Consider the following 24,197-nt stretch of genomic DNA (forward strand, 5'->3'; position numbering starts at 1 on the left):
GAAAAATAAGATATTTTAAGAACAGTAACAACATTGAAATATATATTTCCTATATAAACTATGGAAATTTTAACAAAACAATAGGAAGAGAAATACTATAGAATAGTGTGCTTGAGTGTACCCTCAAGTAAGAGAATTTTAACCCAAGACAGTGGAAGACCGGGGCACAGAGGTTATGGCACTACCCAAGACTAGAGAACAAGGGTTTGATTTTGGAGTGTCCTTTTCCTAGAGGGGCTGTTTGCCATAGCTAAAGAGTCTCTTTTACCCTTACCAGGAGGAAAGTAGCCACTGAACAATTATAGTGCAGTAGTGAACCCCTTGGGTAAAGAAAAATTGCTTGGTAATTTCAATGTTGTCAGGGTCATGATGACAGAGGAGAATCTGTAAGGAATAAGCCAGACTATTCGGTTTATGTGTAGGCAAAGGGAAAGTTAACCGTGACCAGAGAGAAGGATCCAATGTAGTGATGTCTGGCCAGTCAAAGGATCCCATAGCTCTCTAGCTGTAGTATCTCAAAGGGTGGCTGGTGTCCTGGCCAACCTACAGTTCTTCTAATGTTTGTGTGTGTGTGTATAACCTCTAGACTATGGAACAAAAGCATATACCCCCGAGGTATTGTGAATAAGTCGCCATAAGTCATGTTACAAAGAAGAAGACGAAAGTAAACATAAGTTTCCGACACTGTCCACCAGGGTCGCCTAAGTCAATTCCACACTGTTTACATTTGCGTCTGGTTAATCAGAATATGTCTTCTGTATTTGCTAAGAATGATTGATGACAGCAATCCTAAAGTTTACATTACTTTTGATCAATCTTTAGATAGATAGAGAAGCAGAGTGTTCTCACTCCCTGAATGTTGCTATCTGGCCTTGCATGTATCAAAGTCGAGAATAGGCAAAAAGAAAAAAGAATTCTTTTATTTGTGGAAAGAACTAAGGGTCCCAAACTTGATTAGCGTGTCAAAACATATACACAAATTATACACACACACACACACACACACACACACACATATATATATATATATATATACATATATATATATATGTATATATATATATATATATATATATATATATATATATATATATATATATATATATATATATATATATATATATATATATATTCAGGTAGAACAGATGGAATTGGAAGAGAAGCGGTAGGAATGATGATGACACCTAGAGCAGAAAAGGCATTAACCGAGTGGACAGCTGTAAATAGTAGATTGTTACTAGCAAAGTTCAGATCAAAGCAGTGTAATGTGAGTATCATAGTTCGCTATGCACCAATAAATGATTCCCCTTGAGAAAGGAAAGATGAATACTATGAAAAACTGCAGAGGGTAATAGATGAGATTCCAGAGAGAGGTATGGAAATTGTGATTTTGACTTCAATGCTAAAGTTGGAAGGAGTAACCAAGGGATAGAGAATGTGATGGGTGTCGAGGGTCTTGGCGAAGTTGCAAATGAAAATTGAACAAATTTCATAAGTTTCTGTTCAGCAAACAATCTTGTCATTGAAGGTACTCTTTTTCAGCACAAGGAAATCCACAGATATATACGGACTTCACCATGTGGCAATTACAAAAATCAAATAGATCACATAGCAATTAACAAAGAGAGATGGGGGACTCTGAGAAATGGAAGAAGCTATAGAGGTGCAAATATTGGTTGTGATTACCAGCTCCCCATTGCCATACTGAAATTAAGACTAAAAGCACTCAACAGAAATGTAGATAGAATATCTAGGTTTGATACAACTAAGCTTCTAGAAGATGAACACAGAGAAACATTTTCAATTGAATGTAGAAATCGATTTGCAGTTTTAGAAACTCTAAGAGACGATGAGCAGACAATGAAGAATTGTATGATATTAAGAACATTATCAGTCAGTTGATAGTGAAGTTCTAGGCCAAGCAGTTACAATGAGAAAGCCGTTGATATCAAAGGATACTTAAGATACTAGAAAAAGGAGACAAAGACAGAAATTCAGTGTTGAAAGTTTTCGAAGAAGCAATGAAAATTACAAGGCAGAGCATGCTAAGTATTTCAGTATTGATAGTGAGGTCAAAAGAAAAGCCAGAAAAGACTGGAGAGAATATTTATACATTAAAGCAGATGAGGCTGACAAAGCTATGGTGTAAGAATCGTTCATAGAATTATTAATGAAATCTCGACTGGGGCAAAGAAGAGAAGCATATACCCATCAAAAAGAGAGATGGATGGGTGTGTTGTAACAACAGAAGATGAAGAAAGGCAACGTTGGATGGAACACTTTAGTGAGGTCATGAATAGGAGATACGAAGGGAATAATTTGATTGATATACCTGAAGCTGATGAAGACCTTGATGTGCACGTGAATGAATTCAGTGTGTTTGAAGTCGAAGCTATCATTAAAATAACTGCAGTTTGCAACAATTAGCACTATTTATTAGTGTACCCACAATCAATGATAATCGAATTATTTAATAAATTACATCTTTATATTCGCTAATTTTCAGGATATAGAGAAAATACATTTTGTGTAGTCTACTATTATTATTATCATTACTTGCTAAGCTACAACCCTAGTTGGAAAAGCAGGATGCCATAAGCCCAGGGGCTCCAACAAGGAAAATAGCCCTGTGAGGAGAGGAAACAAAATGAATTAAATGTTTTAAGAACAGTAACATTAAAATAAATATTTCCTATATAAACAATAAAAAATAGTGATTTGTGATAGCACTAATTACAAATGCTTCCAAGTAAAGAATTATCTTAAAACTCATTCATTCTAATTCAAAATTTTTACTTGGTTAGGTTAAGGTAATTCATGTTCGTAAAACCTATACTCAATTTTTTTTAATGAGGCCCATTTGCACCGACTCGCAACGGTGCCCTTTTAGCTTGGAAAAGTTTCCTGCTATCTGATTGGTTAGAATTATCTTATCCAACCAATCAGCGATCAGGAAACTTTTCCGATGCTAAAAGGGCACCCTTGCGAGTCGGTGCAAATCTGCCTCACTAAAAAGAATTGGCTATAGATAGAATCTATCGCAGATTAGATACCAAAATGTTATTCACACAACAATAACAACAACAACAACAGTTTTCATCACTGCAGATTGGTAATGGTGGGAGACTTTTTTTCTGATCGTTCACAGCAAACCTACCTAGTATGTAGGTAGTAGGTTGGCCAGGGCACCAGCCACCCGTTGAGATAATACCGCTAAAGAGTTATTGGGTCCTTTGACTAGCCAGATAGTACTACATTGGATCCCTCTCTCTGGTTACGGCTCATTTTCCTTTTGCCTACACATACACCGAAAAGTCTGGCCTATTCTTTCCACATTCTCCTCTGTCCTCATATACCTTACAACACAGAGATTACCAAACAATTCTTCTTCGCTCAAGGTGTTAACTACTGCACTGTAATTTTTCAGTGGCTACTTTCCTCTTGGCAAGGGTAGAAGAAACTCTTTAGCTATGGTAAGCAGCTCTTCTAGGAGAAGGACACTTCAAAATCAAGCCATTGATTCCCTAGGCTTGGGTAGTGCCATGGCCTCTGTACCATGGTCTTTCACTGTCTTATGCATACCATTCCATCTGTTTCCTTATTTCATTTCCCCACTGGACTATTTTCTCTTTAGAAGCCCTTGGGCTTATAGCGTCCTGCTGCTTTTCCAACTAGAATCGTAGCTTAACTATAATAAATTCTTTTTAGCGAGGCAGATTTGCACCGACTAGCAGGGGTGCCCTTTTAGCTCGGGAAAGTTTCCTGATCGCTGATTGGTTGGACAAGATCATTCTAACCAATCACATAGCAGGAAACTTTTCCGAACTAAAATGACACCGCTGCGAGTCGGTGCAAATGCGCCTCATTAAATAAAAAATTAGTATAGTAATAATAATAATGTCTGTTCCAAACGGTTTCGTAAATAGATTTTGTAAAATCAGGCCGACTGTTCTATTAATGTTGTAGCCTATATGAATTCAACCTAAAAATCTAATTGATTTTAAATGCATTTCCTCAACCCATTTTATAATTGGAGAAAATGCATTGCTTTTAAAGGGAAAAAGAATTAGCGACTATAAAAGTTCAAACTTGCAGCGAATATTCTCATGTTGAACAGGCTGAAATGTTAGTCCTATTCATAGTTTGTATATAAAAGATCTGTTTTAATGTTGTTACTCTTCTAAAAAAATATTCTATTTTGATTGTTCATTACTTCTCATATAGTTTATTCATTTCCTTCACTCACTGGGCTATTTTTTCCTGTTGGCGCCATTAGGCTTGTAGCATCTTGCTTTTCCAAATTCCAACTAGGGTTCTAGCTTAGCTAGTAATAATAATAACAACAACAACAACAATAATAATAATAATAATAATATCAATAATAACAACAACAACAATAATAATAATAATAATAATAATAATAATAATAATAATAATAATAATAATAATAATAATAATAATAATAATAATAGCCTTAACACGAAAAAATTACATTACATTCTATAGACGAAATAAAAATATTTTCAAAATATCAGCGTGTCAAGAAACCACAAATTTATAAATCTTTGTCCCATTTCTATATATAAAAATATTAATTAAATATATTCCCTACCACTGCACTTACCAAAAATCAAGATAGCCATCGACGTAGAGTCCTTAAACCTGCCATATTTCTTGCAGATTCTACCAGACATCTTGCTCCTACGATAGTTTCCACGCGTCTGAAATTAGTGACTGTAGACCGGCTAGCTGAATTCCACCTACGGAGGGCGTGTCTTCTATAGTGCCCGCCCACTTTCAATTAAGCGAATGGGAATGGAAATATTTTCATTTTTTTGTACTTCAATGAATTATTAGGTAATTATTCTTATAGTATTCGTGTTGAATTGTACGATTTTAGCGGCAAGAAAAAATATTTTAAGAAACAGCACTTGTAGGAACATTAACATTATGTTTTACGTTTTCAGATGCTTAAATATTAGAATGAACTTTTTGTTCATTTTTTGAAAACTCCAGAGCCAATCAGAGGGCTTTTATAATAATAATAATAATAATAATAATAATAATAATAATAATAATAATAATAATAATAATAATAATAATAATAATAATTTTCTAAAATATGTCTCAAAACTGTAGGCTATAATTACCAGGTCGCATTTTCGCTTGCTTAGTAATATCGATCTAACTATCGGTGTGCACACAACACACACACACGCTTATTTTTTAATGCTTTGTTTTAGTTAAATTTACCTCTATAAAGTTTCGACTATATACTGTATATATATATATATATATATATATATATATATATATATATATATATATATATATATATATATATATATATATATATATATATATATATATATATATATATATATATATATATATATATCTGAGTGAGAAACATCAATGTGGTGAAAGGGTTTGTGTATCACCATGATCAGCAGAGCTGCACTAGTCTGGGCCACCGATACTAGGTTGGTTTGCTATGAGAGAGCAGACTAAATCACCACCATCACCAACATGCAGTGGCCAGCAGGGTTATGAAAACTGGCAAAACCCCAGACATGAATAAAGAAATGTCTGAGGCCTTTATCCTGCAGTGGACTAGAAACAGCAGCATTTGTTTATATATATATATATATATATATATATATATATATATATATATATATATATATATATATATATATATATATTTTTTTTTTTTTTTTTTTCAAAAAGGCCCATAAAAGAAACACAGGAAATATGAATAAATCACACTATATTTCGGCCAATAAACATCGACCCTGAAGAGGGTCGATGTTTATTGACCGAAATATAGTGTGATTTATTCATATTTCCTGTGTTTCTTTTATGGGCCTTTTTGAAAAAACATGTTAAACTGTTCGATTACAGTTATAAGTAAGATATATATATATATATATATATATATATATATATATATATATATATATATATATGGATAAATATCAACACAACATCGTGTTCAAATAGAAATAAATTTCTACCTCATACTTGGGATCGAACGCTAGCCCCTTCTAATGAAAGGCCAGGTCGAAATATATATATATATATATATATATATATATATATATATATATATATATATATATGTGTGTGTGTGTGTGTGTGTGTGTGTGTGTGTGTGTGTGTGTGTCATACAGAAAAATATAAGCACTTATTAATGTTTTCTTATGGGTTTAAGTGTAATGAATTAGCTGGTAAATGCTTCACTAACATATTTCATTCTATGTTATGGCTATCGAATAGCGATAAGTCAGCGCTATAAGAAATTCTTGAACAACGATAGCGAAGTTTCAAGTAAAAAATTAGGTCACTGGAAAAGGGACTGCCAACCCCCCCCCTCACAAATTCCATAGCTTGGAAAACTCATAGTCTCTATATATAGTTCTGGGTAATCTTAAATATACAAAATGAGTTCGTCCATATTTCCCAGTCGAAGCCCTTCGGCTTATAGCATCCTGTTTTCCCAAGGGAGTAGCTTAGCTAATAATAATAATAATAATAATAATAATAATAATAATAATAATAATAATAATAATAATAATAATAATAATAATAATAACATTAACGTATTCAGTTTCTTTAATGAAATTTCAAACAACAAAGAATATCTTCAACGGACCCTTTTTCAAAAGTAAATTCTGGTAAACGATAGATGGAAGAAGAAAGTAGATTTTTTTAGACATTAAGTGAGTTTATAATAAATATTCTAATTAAGGTCTATATACATATTCTCCACTTTTTTGTTCCTCTTATTGTGTTTATATAGACTAGAGAAACTTTAACCAGTGAGATTTTATCAATAGCCTATATTCCATACACACGCTCGAGCTTATAGTTTCTTGTAGTGTCTGCAACATCACCATCCTTCGTAGGTAAGGATAGTTGATTTGGGGGAGCCTGTATGTCTACCTGCTGAATCATCAGCAGCCATTACTTGAACCTCCCTGGTCCTATCTTGGGTGGAAAAGGTCTTTCTAGTTAGGGCATTGTCACTGTTCCTTGCCTTTGGCATTCACAAGTAACCTTTAAATTCAGTGGCTACTTTCCACTTAGTAGAAGAGCCCCTTAATTTGTGGTAAGCAGCTCTTATACGAGAAGGACACTCCAAAACCAGACCATTGTTCTCAAGTCTTGGGTAGTGCCGTAGCCTCTGTACCATGGCCTTCCACTGTCTTGGGTTAGAGTTCTCTTGCTTGAGGGTACACTCGGGCACACTATTCTATCCATTTCCTTACTGGAATATTTTTCTCTGTTGAAGCCCTTGGGCTTATAGCATCCTACTTTTCAAATTAGAGTTGTAGCTTAGCTAGTAGTAGTAGTAGTAGTAGTAGTAGTAGTAGTAATAATAATAATAATAATAATATTCCGTAATTCCGTGGACATTCCTCACAGCTTGTCAAAAACATGTCTTGTAATATTGCTAACTTTTGCAATTAATCTAATGTTTTAATACTAATTATTACTGACAGATAATATAACTTTGGTTTTCATATTATCGTAATAAATTTTAAAGGCTATTATAAATAAATGGTTTTAGATTTAAGAGTGATTATGGAGAGATATATATACTACATTTTTAATAAAAAGAGTTGGTAACAGTGATTCCCAGTTGTTTACAACAGGAGTAACTCCCTCAAAAGGATTTTCACCGAATTCCATGTGTATAAACAGTGAGTAACAGTTCTTCATTTATCGATTTTTATTTTCATACACTTGAAGGTAACTTTGCAATGTTTCTTTACACAATTAAGGCTTTTTATGATGTAATAATAGTGTTATATAAGACAGGTGTGGTATGTAGCGGCTATCTGTGTCGCAGGTTGTCAAATTAGATTGTAATGATTGACATGACTCATTGTTTACTTATCTCGAATTTATGGCTCACTTTTACACTTATATATCATTGCACCATTTTATCGTAATGCCAATGAACTAGATTTTGATTCAGTTTATCCTGAGCTAGAGGAAGTGTACCTTAGGCCACTCAATCGCTGACTATCCCTATACGTCTTTAAGGCTATCGTAGCTTAGCGGAACTCGGGTCAAAATATTCGGGTAGTTTGTAGCGCTACGGTCAAGCGTCCTAATTTGCTTATTAACGCTCCGACTGTTATCTTGTATAGAATAAAAACGTTTGGAAATGGTCTACGGATCTTAAATATGTTGTGTAAGGGGAGGTCCGGGGTGGGGGTGCAGCCCCCCTGGGTAAGGACACGGCTATTAGCATAGGTTAGGTGGGTTTTTTAAGTTAGCTTCTCTCGCCAAAATCGTTTATAGAATGGCGGCCACAGTTCAGAATATTCCCGTTTTCTACGGGATCTGGCCGTCACCCTACAAATGCTCCAAATATTCTTTTCTTTAATTGTTCTGTAGCTTAGATACTTTACTTTTACTTACTTCAAGGGCTGCTATTTAGTCCTGTACAGCAGGGGAACCCTAATCTCTACAGGACCTTCACGGTTTTATATTTCGTTCGGGAGTCTTTAACATTTCACGATGTCTATTGCTCGATTACTGTTAGATAGTCACTATCCAAACACTCCCAGATGAAGAAAGTCTTCGGTTTTCTCTTGAAAGCCTTAATATCTTCAATTATTTGGATGTCTCGGGCCGCATAGTTAAAGGCTGTAAAGCCTATAGATAGGTTTTCTATTAGGGTACTAGGTGAATAAGAAGACGACATTAAACGATGAGAGGGGTTTGGTTTTAGCTCCCGTATAATCTGAAGAGATGCGCACTGTAATATCAGCCGGGCAATCCCAACATCCCTCCCCAGTTTAAAGGTTTAAAGGCTACTCATGAATGGCAGAGGCGAGGGATGGTGACATTGCCGTAGCAAGCAGGAAAATGCCATAGAGACTGACCATATATTATATGATCAACGCACAAGTTGGAGCCTTTGTATATCGGCGGCCAGTTCCTCCCGCATGTATAGAAAATCATCAATAACTATCCTGAACTTTCCCCCTAACCTAACCTACAAGTCGTGTCCTTACCAACTTACCTAACGAGGGCTAACCTACCCGTTGCTACCCCCCTTACACTGCCGTATTCTTAGTCAGCTGTCATCATACATACAGGTGTCCGCTATTATACATACACCCTCACAAGCCCCCTCTCCATCCAGGCTAGGACCAGGGATGGCCAGGCAATGGCTACTGATGACTCAGCAGATAGACCTATAGACTCCCCCAAACACCATAACCTTAGCTCACAAGGATGGTGAGGTTGATAATGCTAAAGGAACTAATGAGTCTTGGTGGGACTCGAACCCCCGTCTGGCAAACACAAGTCAGAGACATTACCAATCAGGCCATCCACAACAACCCAGTAAACAGGTCTAACACACTATTCTGGACTGGGATCGGTGTTCTGTCATGTGAATATAAGGCAAACGCTTTACTACTGTACTAGCCAGGTGTTGTGTTTAGAACTGTGTTCCAACGGTCATTATCATCAAAATTATTCAAATACCTAAAGTTACACCATCATCATCTCTGATTTTTCCAAAATTATTTATTTACAACCTATGAAATTTCTTGGCACTTTAAGTGTTTTTACTGTCCCCCTCCCCAGGTAGGTAAGGATAGGGTATCGTAGGTTAGGTAAAGTCCCTAATCTTTTCTGTGTGAAATGTTTTCTTGGGCGTATCTTCGTGTGTTTCAGACGTCTTTATAACTTGAAAAATACTGGTTATGTAGTGTTTTTATCATCAAAATTGTTCAAAACACTAAAATTACGCCTGAAAACCTTGTGTTTTCTCTGAATGGATTAATATTTACTTATAAAATTTTACCGCTATTCACATCCTATTAAAGATTTTATAGAATGAAAGTTGCTCCGCCTGTATTGTTAAAATGATCTTGCCTGACTGATTGTTTATAAATTGATTTTTATGACAAAATGAAATTTCATAAAATTTTAATGTGTAGCTGAGCTCTTTTTTCTGTAACTTCCCACATACCTAATCACATTAAACACATAGTATATCAAAGTATCTCAGAATGGCACATGGGTAAAGTTATACTAAGATCTTTACTTGTGCATGGTCGCGAGCAAATATCCATGGATAATGTTGCCTTAACCATTGTGGTAGTTACAAACCCTTTATTTGCCTAAACTGAACTAGGATGCTATTTTTACTCATAGTACATTGAAGCTTCTATCATCATTGCAAGAGGAAGGCTATACAGCCTGGGTAACACTTTTAGACTATGACACGTTGTTCTGTAATTTGCTTCTCGAATGACAAGGCTCAGGTTTCTTTTGTTAATAGGCAGATTAGTTTTGCCTATTGTAGTCAGTCTTTGTATTTCAGGAGTACTGTAATTAAAGGTTACAAATAATATAGATGTAGAGTACAAGATTTCTTTTGCATGATTTTCTTAGGAATTAAAGATAAAATGTAGGTACATAGGTTTTGAATTCCATGACTGTATACAGGACTTGAACTCTGCATATGTGTTTGTTGAATTCTTCTACATTGGATATTTATTCAGGAGTGTAACATCATGGTATCTGTCCTAAAGTAGGTGTAGCTATGAGTAAGCTAATGTTTTATAAATTTGGATCTCATACCATATGATATTTTGACTTATTAGATTAAAATAATTTCAAGACACTAGGTTTGAAATTGCACTTTATGTATCTTCAAGACTGATTTTAATTCATAAAGAGATATGCGCAGTATCTTATGCATTTAAAAACAATAATTTCAGCATATTCAAGAAATTAGCGATGGCTCACGACGAAGACATTGATGTGGCTGAAGGCAAAGACAATATGGCTAGAACAGATGATGATGTGGGAATTTCATGCACCCTCGAAATGTTTCGGGAACACGAAGAGGTTAAGCAAATGATTTTGTCCATTGAGCAAGCAGTTCAGACTGAACTGGGCGGAGAGAAGGCTTTTGAAGACTTGAGAAAAATTCTGGATTCATATCAGGTGAGTTAAATAGCAACAGTACAGTATTGATATTGGTATTGCATATACTGTACTTCACTGTAAAGGAACTATACGAGGATGTTACGTGTCAGGGTGTGGTGCAATAAGCTATCTTTCTATTCTAGTCGTTCATTTCTGTACAGCAGTCGTAGCTTGATATGAATTATAAGTTACGAAATTTATGTGCTTGAGTTTCGATTGTTTTGTAACTCGTATCTTTGCGACACTTTTCACGTCCTTGACCTTCCAGTTTTCCTGTGAAGATTTTTGCTTCTTATAGGTTAGGCTTCTGAGTAATGATTAATTTTATTAAGAGTACTGCGGGGGTGAACATTCTTCTATATGTGTACAATAAGATGCAGTGTATAAGTATGTAGTTAGCTTTCCTTTCTTAAAATATTTTTGAGAAATTACACGGGACAGTAGCAATTTTGCAAATAAATTATATTTTGACTTAGATACATTAGGCTTAGTTTTTTTTTTTTTTCATTTACTAAACAAAATCTGCGAGTATGACTACCTAATCTTTTTATACATAGTGATTCTATCTAAAGTTTAGTCTGTAAGGTAAATTGTTATAGCAGTTTTTCTATAAAAGGGATGTTGGTACTGTATTTGCTATAGGAAAAAGCAGTTGTTCAAGTTACTGTACATTGTGTAGTTATTGCTGGAGATTATGTTAAAACACACCATTACACCTCATTAAATTACAGAGGTAGTTTTGGAAATACAGTATGCATGTGTATTAGATGTAAATTATTTCTTTTCTGTACATCAGATGTCAGAACTCTACTCTCCAGTAAAAAATAACTAGTTCATATCGCTCCTTCACATTTTTGACTAAGTATTTTTTTATACATTTGTTTGTATGTAAAGGTTGAAGTTTTGATATTAGCATTTTGTATCCTTTTATATTTTTTATATGTATAGTATTCCATTGTAAAGTATTCCATCCAGAAGGCAAAAGAATATTAAATAACCAAAAAGTACAGTACAATGTGTTTCTGTAAGGTCGTTGTTTTATACAACTTCAAGATTTTAGAAAATTAAAATCGAACACTACTTTTTTAATGAATAGTACTTACCTGGCAGTTATATATATACAGTAGCTTAGTCTCTGACGTCCTGTAGAATTTTTCAAAACTCGCGGCAACCGCCGTGTGGTGGTTGTGCGGTTAGGTGGTTAACAACCCTTACAGGGTGGTACTTGGAATCATTCCCGTTTTCTGTTCCTCAGATCATCTCTGCCGGTTGGACTGACAATATCGTTGGTCCGCCATTGGAGTTTTTCGTTTCGCTTTCCCTGTGTCGCTGTTCTTGACTTATTTTTGGTGAAGTACATTGACTTGGGATTTTGGCAATCGCTTTTGTGTTTATTCTGTTACTATTTGTTTGTTTAATATGAGTGAGAAATTTCATTTTCGTGTGTGTGTAAATGAGGAATGCAAGGTGAAGTTACCGAAAGTTTTGGTAGACCCTCACACTGTTTGTTTGGGTTGCAGGGGTTTTGATTGTGCACTTGATAAAAGGTGCAAGGAATGTGAGGTTTTGAGCGAGAAAGAATGGTTAGATATGAAGCGCTATGTGCGCAAGTTAGAGCTAGATAAAGCCAGGAGGGCTTCGAGATCTAAATCTAAATCTGCTAGTGAGTGTAGTTTAGATATTTCTATTGATCCATTAATTAATTCCTCTTTGGAAGTTGAACCTTCCCCTTAGGTAGTAACTCCTGCCCTTCTACAGGAACGGTATCTGTAGATGACCCTCGGTACGCCAGGATGGCGGCTGAGTTGAAGGCTATTAAAGACCAACTTTCAGCCTTAAAAGGTAAGAGTGAGAGTGGAATTAGTGCTAGTGAAAGTGCAGTGGAGGTGGCGACTGATCGAACCTGTCATTACCCTAGGTCTAGACCTCTACCAAGCTCCCAGGACCAAGAGAGAAGGTACGTCGACGGCCGTAAGGGAGTGAGAGGTACGTATCCTTGGTCAGCCGTCGCCTCAGACAGTCCTGTTGCATTTTCCCAGGCGGCTCTTGACCGCCATGGAAAAGGCGTGTCGGAAGTGATGGTGTCCTCCCCGAGCCCCTCTCCTAGACGCAAATGGCAGTATGAGGCTTCGAGACCGACCAAGAGGTGGTGGAACCTAACTGACCAGACCCGTTCTCGCTCCCCTTGTTCAAGTAGCCCCGAACCTTTTCCTTCTGAGGATGACTTGAACGCCGTTCCAGTGAAAAGGCCTAAGCCTTGAGACGAAAGTCAAGAGAGACCGTCGAGAGATCCTTCTCCTACAACCACTACTTGACAGCCATCGCCTTCGGAACCGCAGGATCCAGCAGCAGTCGCCAAGTCTTTTATGACTGTTATGCAAAAGCAGCTGTTTTCTTTGGTACAAGCTTTTAGCCGCCCTTCCCCCCAGTCGGACAGACGTAAGGACGACTCTTTACCTGTTAAGAAATCGGCCTCTAAGAGGGAACGGAGTTCCTCTCCCGGGGAACCTCGGCGCGATTCGTCAAAGGAGCGGTACCGCGCTTCTTCCGCATCGACACGCCTCCAGGACGCTTGCGATTCTCGACATCAGGACGATTCCGTCTCTCGCTCGCGGGGCCAGGACGATTCCAGCCTGCTTCTCCAGGATGATTCCGCTTCTCGTCGCCAGGACGATTGCAGCTCTCGGCGCCAGAACGCATCCTCCTACCGCCTCAAGGACTCTTCTAGCGCTCGGCGCCAGGACGATTCCAATGCGCGGCCCCAGGACGTACGCGGTTCTCGGTGTCAGGACGCATACAGCCCTCTCTTACAGGACGCATCCTACGATTTGCCTCTTTAGGATGCAGGTGAACCTTCAGCCCGAAGAGAGACTGAAGTAGAAGTGGGACAAGCTCTTGAGGATGTCTCAGAGGATGAAGACAAACCTGCGAACGCGGCTGGGGATTATAATGTTCTCTGTCTCGCTCCCTCCTTGAGCTTTATGGGGAGGAGTTTCAACCTTCTGCCCCTCGTTCTCCTCAATCGCAGTTTAGCAGGAAGAAGGCCAAAAAGCAATCGGCTTTCATCAAAATGAAGCTCTCCATCTTTGCTAGGAAGGCTCTCGCTAAAGTTGATGAATGGATGAAGGAGCTTAGGCAAGCGGTTAATACCCCCTTCTCTTTTCCACCAGCTCGACTAGCTTCTAAGGCGGACATGTGGTACGAGACTGGAGAACCTCTGGGCGTGGGAGTTCCTGCCTCCTCCCAGGGGGACTTCTCTGGTACTGTTGACTCTGCTAGATGACTTGCCCTTAACTCGGCGAAGGTTATGTGGTTTATGTCTGAGCTTGACCACCTCGTCAAGGGGATTTTCCGAGCCTTCGAAGTCTTCAGTTTTTTGGACTGGTATCTAGGTACTCTGGCCAGGAAAACCGAACGACTGGAGGAAACAGAAGACCTTACTAGTATCACGGCATGCATGGACAAAGCTCTTAGGGATGGGTCAAATGAGTTGGCTTTCCTTTTTTCGGCAGGAGTTTTGAAGAAGAGGGCCCTGTTATGTTCTTTTGCTTCCAGATCAGTGACGGTTGCACAGAAGTCTGAGCTCCTTTACGCCCCTCTCTCAGAACATCTCTCTCCTGAGTCCCTTGTCAGGCACATTACCCTTTCGCTTGCGCAAAAGGCCACTCAAGACCTCCTGTCACGCTCTGCTAGAAAGCCTTTGCCAGTCATTCCTTCGTCTCTGAAGAGAGAGGAGAGGAAATTTCAACAGCCCTTTCGAGGTAGAGTTCCTTCGAGAACAGACTTCAGGGGAAGAAGGCAGGAGACGGGCAGAAGAACGAATAGAGGTTCGTTTAGATCCCACTCCAAGAAATGAAGTTCAAGTCCTCCAGACAGCGGTAGGAGTAAGACTGTCACTTTTTTGGTAAGCTTGGAAAAAAAGAGGGGCAGACGCCTGGTCCCTCTCGGTCATCAAGGAGGGATACAAGATCCCCCTTTTGAAGAAGCCTCCGCTTTCAAATACTCCTCTAGCCTTAGTGGCTCAGTACTCAGATGCTTTGAAACAAAGGGCCCTACTGGACCTGGTGGACCAGATGCTGGAGAAGGGAGCGATAGAACCAGTTCTGGAACTATCCTCCCCAGGTTTCTACAATCGCCTGTTTCTGGTACCCAAGAACTTGGGTGGATGGAGACCCGTTCTGGATGTCAGCTCTCTGAACGTCTTTGTGGAAAAGACAAAATTTACCATGGAGACGACTCAGTCGGTGCTGGCAGCAGTACGTCCAGGGGACTGGATGGTGTCTCTGGATTTACAGGACGCTTATTTTCACGTCGCCATCCTTCCGACTTCAAGGAAGTACCTGAGATTCATGATCCAGGGCAAGTGCTTCCAGTTCAAGGCCCTTTGTTTTGGCCTCAGCACTGCTCCTCAAGTCTTAACCAGAGTAATGGCGAATGTGGCAGGATGGCTTCATCAAGAGGGGATTAGAGTATCTCTTTATCTGGACGACTGGTTGATAAGATCACGGTCGAAAGAGAAATGTCTGGAGGACCTACACAGGTCTTTCATGATGGCTCAAGAACTGGGTCTGTCATCAACAGGGAGAAATCTCAGACCGAGCCGAGTTAGACTATTCTTTATTTGGGGATAGTTCTGGACTCAGTTCGTTTTCGGGCTTCTCCCTCCCAAGAGAGACAGACCAGGTGCCTCGAGAAGGTTCGAGAATTTTTGAAGAGACAGAAGTGCTCAACGAGGGATGGGATGAGTTTGCTGGGAACCCTCTCCTCTCTCGAACAGTTTGTCTCTTTGGGAAGACTGCACCTCAGACCTCTTCAACACTTCCTATCAAAGGTGTGAAACAGGAGGACTCAGGAAGACTCCTTTTCCTTCCCCATTCCAGCAGAAATCAAGGATCATCTGATTTGGTGGCTGGATCCAGCTTTGTTAGGAGGAGGAATCTCCCTGTACAGGAAGAACCTAGACCTAGTGTTGTTCTCAAACGCTTCGGAGTCAGGATGGGGAGCAACACTAGGAAGCAAGGAGGTCTCAGGCTCTTGGGAAAAGAATCAGACCGGATGGCACATCAACAGGAAAGAGTTGATGGCCATTCTGTTAGGACTGAAGGCCTTCAAAGACTCAATGTCAGGGAGGATAGTGGAGGTCAACTCGGACAACACCACGGCTCTAGCTTACATCAGAAAGCAAGGGGGAACTCACTCTCTGTCTCTGTTCGAAACAGCGAAGGAGCTCCTTCTGTGGTCAAAGGAAAACAAAATAGAACTGCTAACAAGATTCATGCAGGGACAGAAAAATGTAAGAGCAGACATGCTCAGCAGGAAAGGGCAAGTTCTTCCCACAGAATGAACCCTCAACCACCAGGTCTGTCAGAGTCTGTGGAAGTTATGGGGGAGACCTTTAATAGACCTCTTTGCCTCCAACCAAAACAAGAGGATCCCCAACTACTGCTCCCTAGTCCCGGACGAGGAGGCAATAGCAGTAGACGCCTTCTTGATGGACTGGACGGGGATGGACACATATGCGTTCCCCCGTTCAAGATCATCAATCTGGTCGTCAAGAAATTCACTCTCCTCGAATCAGGAAGAATGATCCTAGTAGCTCCAGTCTGGCCAACAAGAGAATGGTTCAATGAAGTGGTGGACTTTCCAAGAAGCCTTCCTCCAAGTCCAAAGCTTCTCAAACAGCCCCACTTTGAGAGGTATCAAAACCCCCTCACTCTAAGACTTCAGACTATCGAGAAGCTTGTCAGAGCGAGAGGTTTTTCTGCGCAAGCTGCAAAAGCTATCGCCAGAGCGAGGAGGGTCTCTTCGCAAAGAGTCTACCAATCTTTATGGGAAACCTTTACAGCTTGGAAAGTTTCCTCAATCACTACCTCTGTGAGCCAAATAGCAGATTTTTTGTTGTCCCTCAGACAGGATGCTAAACTGGGCGTATCCACGATTAAAGGGTATAGGAGTATGCTCTCAGCTGTCTGTAGGCACAGAGGCTTGGATTTGTCTCAGAATAAAGACTTGCAAGATCTCGTGAAGTCTTTTGAGACAACTAAGCAGGCTCAGTTAAGGCCCCCAGCTTGGAATCTGGATGTGGTTCTGAAGTTCCTATGCAACAAGAAGTTCGAACCCATCTCACAAGCGTCTCTTAGAGATGCTACGAAGAAAACCCTCTTCCTGATGGCTCTGGCCACAGCTAAAAGGATCAGCGAGGTTCACGCTATTGAGAAGCAAGTGGGCTTCAACCAGAATGGAGTAGTATGTGCGTTGAGGATTGACTTCCTCGCCAAGAACGAGAATCCATCTAAACCCTGGCTGAGGACTTTTGAGGTTCCTAACCCCACTAATCTAGTGGGTCAAGAGCAGGAGAGGCTCCTCTGTCCAGTTAGAGCCCTCAGAGCGTATTTATCTCACACCAAGAATGTTAGAGGTGCATCTAATTCCTTATGGTGCTCAGTGAAAGATCCGCAAAAGCCCCTTTCAAAGAATGCATTGTCATTCTTTCTGAGGGAAACTATAAGAGAAGCTCACCTCTTGTGTGAGGAGGAGCACTTCGGCCTTTTGAAAGTAAGGGCTCATGAAGTGAGAGCTATTGCTACTTCACTGGCATATCGTAAGAATATGTCAGTTAGACAGATTATGGATGCAACGTTCTGGAGAAGCAACTCTGTGTTCGCCTCTCATTACCTCAGAGAGGTAAGAGTGGATTATGAAAGGTGTTACACATTGGGCCCATACGTAGCTACAGCTTCTGTATTAAGCAAAGGAGTTACTACCTCCCCTCAACCTTAGCTTTTGTATGCCTGTGTTTGGGTCGGTGTTTTTACGGTTGTCTGAGACTTTGACTTGTGGTACAGTACCCTCAGTCTAGCTAGATAGTTTATATCTATTCTGCAAGGTTAGGTGGTTAGTTTGAGTAAGGTTGCGGTTTTTAAAAAAGGGGCATAGGTAGTTCTGAAGTCTAGTCAAGTTGTTGGTCCTACCCCTTTGACAGACTCGATTGAGTTGTTTGCAGCGTAGCAGGTCTACTCCTGGCTGAACACTCCTAAGGGAAAGCGACTCAAGAGGCAGGAACTTTTGAAGTCAGCTACCTTAGCAGGTAAGGAATCAAGGTGTTTTTTCTCCTAAAACTTATTGTTGTTTTTCCAACGATGTTAACTGTCTGTCACCCTCCTTCAAATGTGTGAATCAGCTATATATATATAACTGCCATGTAAGTTCTATTCATAAAAATGGAGTTTTTATGATAAAACAGTTTTATGAATACTTACCTGGCAGTTATATATATATTTTAAGGCCTACCCACCTCCCCTCAGGAGACAGGTCGGGCAAAGATGATCTGAGGAACAGAAAACGGGAATGATTCCAAGTACCACCCTGTAAGGGTTGTTAACCACCTAACCGCACAACCACCACACGGCGGTTGCCGCGAGTTTTGAAAAATTCTGCCGGACGTCAGAGACTAAGCTATATATATATATATATATATATATATATAACTTCCAGGTAAGTATTCATAAAACTTTGTTTTATCATGAAAACTCCATATTTGCATGAACCTCCCATGATGTTTATATTGTTTTTTTAAAGCAGCTCATTTTAATTGACCGTCACCTCTAAAAATAAAAGTCCCATTTTCTCTCCTTTTAAAGATTGATTAAACCAAGCCTCTGGAGACAAAGCAATGTGAATATCTGGTGAGAATAAAAATGAGAAATTCTATCACTGAAATTCTATTATTTATTTTCCAGGAACAGCCCCATTTGCTCGATCCCCATCTAGAGGAAATGCTATGCGAGCTGATAAGGATTTCTACCGCCCCGGGCGCCGCAAGCAAGGTTACCGCTCAGGCATTCAAGTATCTCTGGTTGATAATCAAAGTTCGCGGTTACAAGAATGTGTCGCGGAAGTTACCCCACGAGGTGAGTGACTCCTTTTCCAAAAAGCATGATACAGAAGGTCCTCAACTTGCAGGCTTGATTGGTTCCAAGAAGCTGTTTGTAAGTCCAATTTTGTTGATTTTTGGCCTATGATTTCCAGCTAATAAAGTCAATAAATAGTCGGGTTTCATATGAAATAGATATCAGGTTACTACTCATGTTGTTTCGCTTACTGTATTAAATGATATAAGGTCTAATTGGAGAGGGACCTATGGTCGTGGTTCTATCAAGCCCCTGTTATCTATAACAACACTCAAAGAGTGAGCGAGCTTGGTTTATTCCTGGCATTCCATGCATCTCTTTTTCTCTGGTATATTCAGCAGTAATTATGCCTTAGAAATGGTGCTAGAAGAGCATTTCACTGGGCGACACAGGTTCCTCGCCCAGAAATCTCTTTTTTTTAAACACAAGACTTACCCGGTATAGTACTGTAGTTATATATATAGCTTACGTCCCCGACGTCAACGGCAGAAAATTCGAAACTCGCGCCAACCGCCAGTTGGATAGCCAGGTGTACCACCCCTGCACCCTAGCAAGGTACCTGGGCGACATGTGAATTCTACTCCGTCATTACTGATCGTTTTTTTTGGTTAAGTACAAATCTTTGGTTATTGACTCCCGCTTGTTTTTGATCTCGCTTTGGATATTTCTTGATTTTGTTTGGATTAGATGATTTTTGACCTTTGCTTGTCTGAATTCTCTTAAAATTTCAAAATGGCCACCCCCCCTATAACTTTTAGGTTATGTGTGACTAGTGGGTGTAAGACCCGTATGGCTAAAGCCTCTCTTGACCCCCATTCTCTCTGTGTTGCATGCAGAGGTAAAGAGTGTGATTTAGGTGATCGCTGTGATGAATGTGTTTTGCTGTCAGAGCATGAATGAATTGAGTTTGATAGATACAGACGTAAAATCAAAAGGGATAGATTGAGGCGTAGTTCTTCTCGCTCATCTAGAGATATTTCCTCTTCCCATGTCATTAATCCTATTCCTTCACCTGTAGTGGTAGATCCCGATCCCACTATTGCAATTGCTAATGAATCTTCACTAAAAGATATTTGTTCTGTAACCGAAATACAAACCACGCTATTTACATAGGGTTTACTTTCGGCGTAGCTGAAAGGACCAGCCATTAGAATTTAACGAGGGTGTATTACTCCCGCGCTAGTTAGCAGGGGGGTAGGGGAGTGGTAGCTAGCTACCCCTCCCCCCTCACACACCGGTGAACTGCTTCACTTCACTTTTGGCTCGGACAATGAACAGACGTCTCTGTCCCGTCCTCGCATGGCAGCCATTAATGGTTTTCTTCCTAATTACTTACTTTTCTTATGCTTAATATATATGTAAACATGCTTATGTTTATGTATATATTTGAGTATAGAAATACAGTAAGTTTCCTTTTCAGTGTTTGTGTTGTGTGTGTGTGTAGGAAGTCCACTCATTGTACGACAACTTCTCCGTGTGGTCTCAGGCCACTACGGTGACTTTTCATGGGTCGCGATCTCTCCCTTGGTCCTTCGGTCTCCCTTCGGTGGGCGCCGTGGGGAATCGTCATCGCTGGACTTTACTTACTAATATGTTTCTCCGCTGTTCCTCCTTTCCTACGGGGAACTTGGTCTATCAGCGTGGGGAACTTGGGAGTTTTGTTTGACTACGGTCTCTCTCTCTCTCTCTCCTTGAGTTCGTTCACCCTTCTATTACTACTACGTATTACGGTAGCTTCCTTCCCGTTGCGGGTTGAGTTGCTTCTCCGTTTATTTTGTCTCAATTATTTTTTTTTTTTCTGGTCCTCAGGGGGTTATGCTCTTGGTGCTGAGCTACCGCTTTTGTAACCATGCTCAAGGGGCTGAGCGGTTGCAAGGCCAGACCATGGAGTTCATGCGATTATGCTCTTGGTGCTGAGCAGTCGCACTTGCAGCTACGCTCAAAGGGCTGAGCAACTGCAGGAGCTCCTCTTCGGAGGGTTGCTCTTTATGGTCAGCTTGCTGATCCAATGGCCCTAAGGGGCGCCTTCATCAGTTCTTCCTGTCTCTTCTACGAAGTGCTCATCTCTCTCGTTCGCGAGAGAGGACACTCATAGAGACTCCTCTTCGGAGGACTCCCCTGCTGTTGTTGCTTAAGGCTCAGTTCCCCCCTCCGAACATCTTCGAGGGGGCAGCTGAGTCCAATGGTCTCTCCTGCGAGTGTCTCTCCCCCTCGGGGGAGTTCACTAACAGAGACTCCTCTTCGGAGGACTGATGATGGTGCTCCTGTCCATGGTCGTCTTCATCTTCAGCCGCAGAGGATCCTCCTCGACGAGAACAGACAGTTGCAGCTGCTTCTCTAGTTCGCAAATGTTCCTGATGTGCGCAATGCGCGCCAACGTTCGCCCTCGCGCCCACGATCTCCAGATCTGGGCGCAAGTCTCCTGCTGTGGACCAGACTTCTGCTGAATCAACTCTTCTGAGACCTTTTGTGCGGCTACGCGCCATGCGCGCCTACGGTCTCCTGAACGCCCACAATTGCCTGCTCGCCGGCGCACATCTGATTACCCTTTCCTGATGTGCGCATTGCGCGCCAACATTCGCCCTCGCGCCCACGATCTCCGGATCTCAGCGCAAGCTGGGAGGTTTTTCTTCACTGAACTCCACGTGCACCTGCTCGCCAGCGCGCATCTGCACCCCCTTCCTGATGTGCGCATCCGCGCCATCGTTCGCCCACGCGCCCATGATCTTCGGATCTGGGCGCAGGCAAGGAGTTATTCCTTTGCCTCCTCGCCGACGACCTCTCATACGTCTGGCCGCGCATTTCTCCTGGCCACGCAACTACACTCCTACGATCTCCTGGTTCCTGCCTCGTCGCCCAGTTCAAGAAGTTCCTACGCTAGCGCACAGGCGCTCACAGGTTCTTCTGGACTCACAGCGCCTCCACTTCACTGCGCCGCCCAGGAGATACCTAAGTTAGCGCACAGGTGCTCACAGGCACCCCTGGGCTCTCCTTACGCGCCTGCGCGCTAATGTTTTCAACACCAACGCTGCAATCATCTTAGGTTTCCTACGCGCCTACGCGTTAACTCTCCTGTACGCGAGCGGTCGCCACACGCCACCGCTCGCCAACGCGCCATCGCTTGCCAACGCGTCATCACTTGCCACGCGCCATCGCTCGCCAACGCGCCATCGCTTGCCAACACGCCTTCGCCCGCCTACGAGCCATCGGTCGCCAAGATGCGCCATCGCTCATCAGCGCGCCATCGCTCGCTTACGCGCTATCGGTCTCCCGGCCGCCTGGGCTCGCCCTTACGTCCACGCGCCCCCGCACATGCGAACCTGTGATTTTCCATTGCGCCAGCGCCAGCGCAATTCCCGCCAACGCGCCATTGCTCGCCGAACGCGCCATCGCTCGCCAACGCGCCATCGCTCGCCAACGCCATCCCTCGCCAACGCGCCATCGCTCGCCTACACGCCATCGGTCTCCCGACCTCCAGCGCTCGTCCTTTCAACCGCATTCACCCTCACCTGCGCGCCCACGCGCACTTTCGCCTGCGCGCCCTCGCACCCACGCGCCTGCTCGCCTGCACGCCTGCTCGCCTGCACGCCTGCGCTCCTGCTCGCCCGCGCGCTCGCACCCACGTTCACCCGCGCGCGAACCAACGATTTGCCATCGCGCGAGTGCCAGTGTGATTTCGACCGCTATTCCCGTCGGGTTATCGCAACACGGGCAACCTGGAGAGTCTTCTGGGGCGCGTACTTCCAGTTTTCGATCTTCTCCCCGTAAACGCAGAGCATGGCACATACAAGAGCAGGAAGGATCTTCAGAGAGGTCTGGGCAACATTCTTCTCCTTCCTTTCAGGCAGGCCCCATCATCTCTACTCCTCAGGATCGTTCGATTCCCTTTCCCCTAGCGGGAGTCGCTGACGCTGCGTCTGTCAGCCGTCAGCAGAGGAGGTACTTCGAGATCATGGGGGAACCTGGTTTTAGCCCTTCCTCTCCACCATTCCGTGGAAGGGTCTCTCCAGGGAGTTCTTCTCTCGAGAAGTTCTCCGCCCGGCAGGTGACATTCTCGTCTTCGGAGATCTTAAGCCAGAAGAAAGCCGCAAAGTGTGCCATGCGGGCCACTTCTTGGCTGGTTGTCTGGCTTGGATCTCTGGGCATCCTGTTGCGATCCGAGAATTTGTCCAAGGAGAGCTCCAGAAAGGTCATGGAAACTTTCCTCCTCTCGGGCAAAAGCACCTCGTTTCCCGGCTCACCAAGTTTCGAACTTGTGGGCAAACTCGATGTTGAAGCATTGAGATGCAGTGACCGAGAGGTTCCTTTCGGAAGTCCCAACCATGGATGTCGGCAAGCTCAGACACTCTTCCACTCTTGGAAAGACCTTGTTTTGAGCCCAAGGACAGGGAACGGACAGCTGAGAGGTGGAGAAAGCGAATCACGGTTCGCTCCTCCATAGGCGCTTGCATCCAGACCCTACAAACCTCCAGCGCCTCAACAACAACAGCCTCGTCAGCCTAGGACATCGGAACCAGCCCCGACAGCTAAGACAAGGTGTCTAAACAGCAGCCCCCTCCTGTCAGAGGCAAGAAGGGCGGGAAGTCCTTCTGGGGAGGCAATAATCCTGAGGGAGCAGCCGAGGCCACAAACGCTAGGATTGGCAACCCCCCTGCAGGGTCCCCGGTGGGGGGGATGCCCAAGGTTGCACGCTCAGGTGGCAGCAGCTCGGGCCCGATTCCTGCACAATCTCCGTGATCAGCCAAGGATATCGCGTCCCATTCTTTACATCTCTACCTCCGCTGACAGCAAATCCAGTGTCACCGAGCTCCTATGCCATGGGATCGGCAAAGGGGCTAGCTCTTGGGGCAGGAATCGAGACCATGCTCTAGAGGAGGCTCTCCTAAAGGTCATCGACGGCCCCCCCCCCCCCACGGCTTCTTCAGTCAACTCTTTCTTGTAAGAAAGCGTCCGATGTCTGGAGACCTGTCTCGACCTCTCTACCCTGATCAAGTTTGTCGAACAAACTTCGTTCAGCGTGGAACAGCAGAGCCAATCAGGCTTGTAGTGTGACCACAACTCTTCATGTGCACACTGGAGCTGAAGGATGGGTACTTCCAGATCCCAATTCATCCGTCTTCCAGGAAGTACTTGAAATTCAGCCTAGACAACAGGTATACCAGTTCAAGGTACGGTGTTTCGATCTCCCCGCAGCACCGCAGGTGTCCTCCAGAATGTTCACCCTGTTATCTTCATGGCCACACAGGAGCGGCATCCATCTCCTTCGCTTTCTGAATGACTGGCTATCCCAGGCAGTCTCGGAATCGACCCTTCCTCAACACC

At 42.3% G+C, this 24,197-nt stretch overlaps 1 protein-coding gene across 3 annotated transcripts in view; it reads left to right on the forward strand.

The window, feature by feature from the left end:
- The first annotated feature begins 7,566 nt into the window (after nt 1-7,566).
- Nucleotides 7,567-24,197, forward strand: part of Tbcd (tubulin folding cofactor D) — an 86,707-nt gene continuing 70,076 nt past the window's right edge. The window contains exons 1-3 of one of the 3 annotated variants that reach the window (XM_068354972.1): nt 7,567-7,706; nt 10,755-10,983; nt 18,705-18,875. In XM_068354972.1, the coding sequence (XP_068211073.1) occupies nt 10,774-10,983; nt 18,705-18,875 (381 nt within the window). In that variant the 5' untranslated portion in view covers nt 7,567-7,706; nt 10,755-10,773. Of the gene's footprint in view, nt 7,756-10,532; nt 10,565-10,754; nt 10,984-18,704; nt 18,876-24,197 lie in introns of those variants that run through there. The other 2 variants (XM_068354973.1, XM_068354970.1) reach the window with 2 other exon arrangements.

This window comes from Palaemon carinicauda, chromosome 31 (genome assembly GCF_036898095.1).
Source record: "Palaemon carinicauda isolate YSFRI2023 chromosome 31, ASM3689809v2, whole genome shotgun sequence".
NCBI lineage: Eukaryota > Metazoa > Arthropoda > Malacostraca > Decapoda > Palaemonidae > Palaemon > Palaemon carinicauda.